The sequence below is a fragment of the Rhea americana genome, unplaced genomic scaffold (assembly GCF_003343005.1).
Source record: "Rhea americana isolate MKP2758 unplaced genomic scaffold, rheAme1 scaffold_43, whole genome shotgun sequence".
Classification (NCBI taxonomy): Eukaryota; Metazoa; Chordata; class Aves; order Rheiformes; family Rheidae; genus Rhea; species Rhea americana.
The window spans coordinates 3,817,245-3,821,318 of NW_028186568.1; the positions used below are offsets into that span (position 1 = coordinate 3,817,245).

Consider the following 4,074-nt stretch of genomic DNA (forward strand, 5'->3'; position numbering starts at 1 on the left):
GCCCAGCCCGGCGCCCCCGGCGGCGGCGGCGGCGGCGAGGCCGGCGGGAAGGGGGCGGGCGGCGGGCGGAAGGCGCCGACGTGCGCGGAGCACGACGCGGAGAGCTACAGCATGTACTGCGTGAGCTGCCGCGGCCCCGTGTGCTGCCGCTGCCTGGAGGGCGGCAGGCACGGCAAGCACGACGTGAAGGCCCTGGGCGCCATGTGGAAGCAGCACAAGGTAAGGCGCCGCCTCCTCCTCCTCCTCCTCCTCCTCCTGCTCCTCCTCCCGCTCGGGCAGCGAGGGGGGCCTGGAGCCACCTGGAGGTTTCGGGTGGAGGGAGAGGGGAGCTCCCACAGAGGCCAGAAACAGCGGCTGGAGGCACCTGGCATGACCCCAAAATGCACGAGGGAAAGTAGGATGGGGCTTGGGGAGAGGTGAAGCGGTTTCTGGTTCACCTCGTGTCGTAGCCCGATGCACCCCTCCCTGATTTGGCGCTCCTTGGCTGCCCCTGGGGCTCCTCTGGGAGCTTGCAGAGCTGGTCACTGTGCAGCAAGGGCAGTCTGCTCAAACTTGGTAGAGGTGCTGGGCCATTTGGCCACAGTCTCCTCTTTAAAAGTCAGACATTCAACTACTTGAAAAAAGAGCAAGGCGTAAACTTGTAGAGGAGCGCGGGAAGTTAGCTCRTCCTTGTTGGGAACGATGGGCCCAGGAACAGTTACCAGCTATTGAACATGAACATAGAGAGAGGACCACAGTACTTCAGTGCTGAGGGCAGCCCCCTTGGGGGACTTCTCCTGCAGGAGGTGCCAGGAGCTCCAGTCCACATGTGCACTTGGCTATCTCTGCCAGCCGCTGGATTTCCTCCTCCTTACCCTCTGCTACCGCTAGCAGTAAAGGAAGCACAGAGAGATCCTTTCAGACACTGCAAGAAAGGACAAAGTCAAGACTGATCTCAGCCTCCTTCAGCCAYGTAGTGCTCAAGCTCAGTCTAGCCTGAGATAACTGGCAAGGAAAAAAATGGCTAAATTTTACGGCTCRGGAAAAGAATATCACTTGGTGTGAACTGCATTGTTTGTCCATCTGAGAAAGATCAACCGCTTCAATGTGTGGTTCGTAGCTGGGACGTTCTCTGCCAAGGGCTTAGCCACYTCCTCACCGATTGTTGCTCGTTGAGAGGAGAAATCCTCTTGGCTGATAAGCAGCAGATCACAAATTCACAGCTTGAGCCTTGACAGAATTCAGTGTTCAGACAGGGTTAATCTTTTGCAGGCTGTGAGAGASCAGCTTGTGTCTTGTTGAGGTCTACTTTGAGTTAGAATTGTTTCGTGCCTTTTTGGACAATGTGATAAACTCTGGGGTAATCAGAGTGCAGAGTCAATCACTTTCGCTCTTCCTATTGTCAAACACTGTCAAAAGAATCGAATGATACTATGCTGATTTGTATTTTCATTGCATTTTTTCTGGGAGTAAAGAATCACAGAATGTGATTTTTCCTYGTTTATAGTCTCAATCTTAATATGCAAATCCTAGTGAAACAAAAACCTCAAAATTAACCAATTTTGTAGCTCTAAAATTGTTCTCTTGTGAATGTTATTTTTTCCTAGAACAATGCACTTGGCAGAATAAATATAATGGAGCCATATAGACAGACAGCCTAAATCATCAGCTCACGTTCATTCAGTTAAATTGCTTTGAAATTAGATACTTGTGCTTGGAAATAGTTCTCACATACAGCAATTTCTGCAAGTTTATTACCTGTGGTAGCTTTGGCCAAGCCATAAATTACTKATATGGAAATATTGTACATTGAATGGTGTGCCAAATGTAATTCTGGTTTTATGTGTTCTCTCCAGATAATCCAGACACAGCTGATAAWGTGTAAAGGCTTGTCTGTCACAAGTATTCTTAGACAGGAAATTTGACAGATTGACAGTTTTCTGCAACAGTATAGGTTGTGATCAGCTGATAAGCATCTGCTTATCTCCTTCTAAGGCAAGTGGCCAGTTTTCTTAACCTAGTGATGGCTTTTGGTGCCATTTCCACACCTCCTGCAGGACGCTTTTATGCCTCAGCACCAAACGTAACAAAACAATTTTTCTACTGACTCTAGACCTGTTTCTGCCAGATGTCGTGCCCATCCTCAGCCTCAGGATCCATTTCCATTCCATTTCTGTGTTAGCCTTCTGTAGAAGTTGTTAGATTACTGCTTTGTCTGAGCCTTGTCTAATAATATAGGGTATGTTACAAAGTGTRTAAAGTCATCTGTTCAGTGTTTCAGAGAAGCAATGAAAAGTGCATTTACTGTCAGCCATAGTATTGGCTTGACAGTTGTGCGGGACCAGTTGACCTCCGTTAATGGCATAGGTTTCCCCATTACACTGCTGTATGTAACTTCTCTTTTAGAGAAATTAAAAATGATGTGAAATGGTGGACAGAGTTAAGCTCTGCACATTCCATATGGTTACGTACACACACACACACACACACACACACACGCACACGTATAAATGCTAAGTGATACGCAGGAACAGTGTCAGAAGCTTCAGCTGGATAGGTCTGTGAAGGGCAGGCAGTCTGGCTGTCAAACGCAAATATGCCTCTGTTTCATGCTGGCCTAAAGAGCTGCATTCCCAAAAACATGAAGGCTGTTTCAGGATTCAGCACCAGGATGAGCTTATCTGATCAATAGTTAATCTGCTGCTAGAGAGAGGTGGAAGGAAAAGAAGTTAAATGAGCATGAACTGTTTGGTTGAAAAGGGATGATGGAATTATCTGGCTCATTTTCTAAAATCAAAGGAAGCATCAGTCTTCCATGCCTATCTGGATTTAATTACTTGCTCTCATTATCTGCTGGGTCTTGTCCTTACCAACAGAGAGGGACTGGTTAGAGATGTGAAGGTTGGGGGCAGCTTTGGCTGCAGTGACCACGAGATGGTGGAGTTCAGGATCTGGCAGGAAAGAAGTAAGGCAACAAGCAGGATTGCAACCCTGGACTTCAGGAGAGTGGACTTCGGGCTCTTCAGAGACCTAACTGATGGAATCTCATGGGTTAAGGCCCTAGAAGGAAAGGGGGGTCCAGGAGAGCTGGCTAGTATTCAAACATCACTTCCTCCAAGCTCAAGAGCGATGCATCCGTAAGAGTAAGAAGTGCAGCAAAAGGGGCAGGAGACCTGCATGGGTGAGCAAGGAGCTCTTGGCCAAATTCAAGCAGCAGAAGAAAATACACAGAATGTAGAAGAGGGGACAGGCTACTTGGGAGAGTTAAAGGAATGCAGTCAGAGTATGTAGAGATGCGGCGAGGAAGGCTAAGGCCCAGCTGGAATTGAGTCTGGCGAGGGATGTCAAGGACAACAGGAAGGGCTTCTTCAAATACGTCAACAGCAAGAGGAGGACTCGGGGAAATATGGGCCCGCTATTGAATGGGGCAGGGGCCCTGGTGGCAAGGGATACAGAGAAGGCAGAGTTACTGAATGCCTTCTTTGCTTCAGTCTTCACTGCTAAGGGGAGCTCTCATGAATCCTGTAGCCTGGACATGAGGGAGAAAGTCTGGAGAAGGGAAGACTTTCCCTAGGTTGAGGAGGATAGAATTAGAGACCTTCTGGGCAGGCTAGACATCCACAAATCCATGGGCCCAGATGGGATGCACCCATGGGTACTGAGGGAGCTGGTGGATGTTGTTGCCAGGCCGCTCTCCATCATCTTTGAAAGGTTCTGGAGAACTGGAGAGGTGCCTGAGGACTGGAAGAAAGCCAGTGTCACTCCAGTCTTCAAGAAGGGCAAGAAGGAGRACSCAGGMARCTATASGCYRGTCAGCCTCACCTCCATCCCTGGAAAGGTGATGGAACAGCTCATTCTGGATGTCATCTCCGGACATATGGAGGAGAAGAAGGTGATCAGGAGTAGCCAGCATGGATTCAYCAAGGGCAAATCCTGCTTAACCAATCTGATAGCCTTCTAGGATGGAATGACTGGCTGGGGAGATGAGGGRAGAGCAGTGGACGTTGTGTACCTTGACATCAGCAAGGAATTTGACACTGTCTCCCATAACATCCTCCTAGAGAAGCTCAGGAAGTGTGGGTTAGACGAGTGGAC

The 4,074-nt window shown here is 48.9% G+C and overlaps 2 protein-coding genes across 2 annotated transcripts in view; one reads left to right on the top strand and one right to left on the bottom strand.

Moving 5' to 3' along the window:
• The window catches only part of FAM120B (family with sequence similarity 120 member B), a 235,724-nt gene that overhangs the window by 10,620 nt on the left and 221,030 nt on the right, over positions 1-4,074 (bottom strand). The window lies entirely within an intron of this gene.
• The window catches only part of TRIM67 (tripartite motif containing 67), a 40,706-nt gene that overhangs the window by 2,814 nt on the left and 33,818 nt on the right, over positions 1-4,074 (top strand). Inside the window, exon 3 of the mRNA XM_085315405.1 lies at positions 7-219. Coding sequence (XP_085171531.1) covers positions 7-219 — 213 coding nt within the window. The remainder of the gene's footprint in view (positions 1-6; positions 220-4,074) is intronic.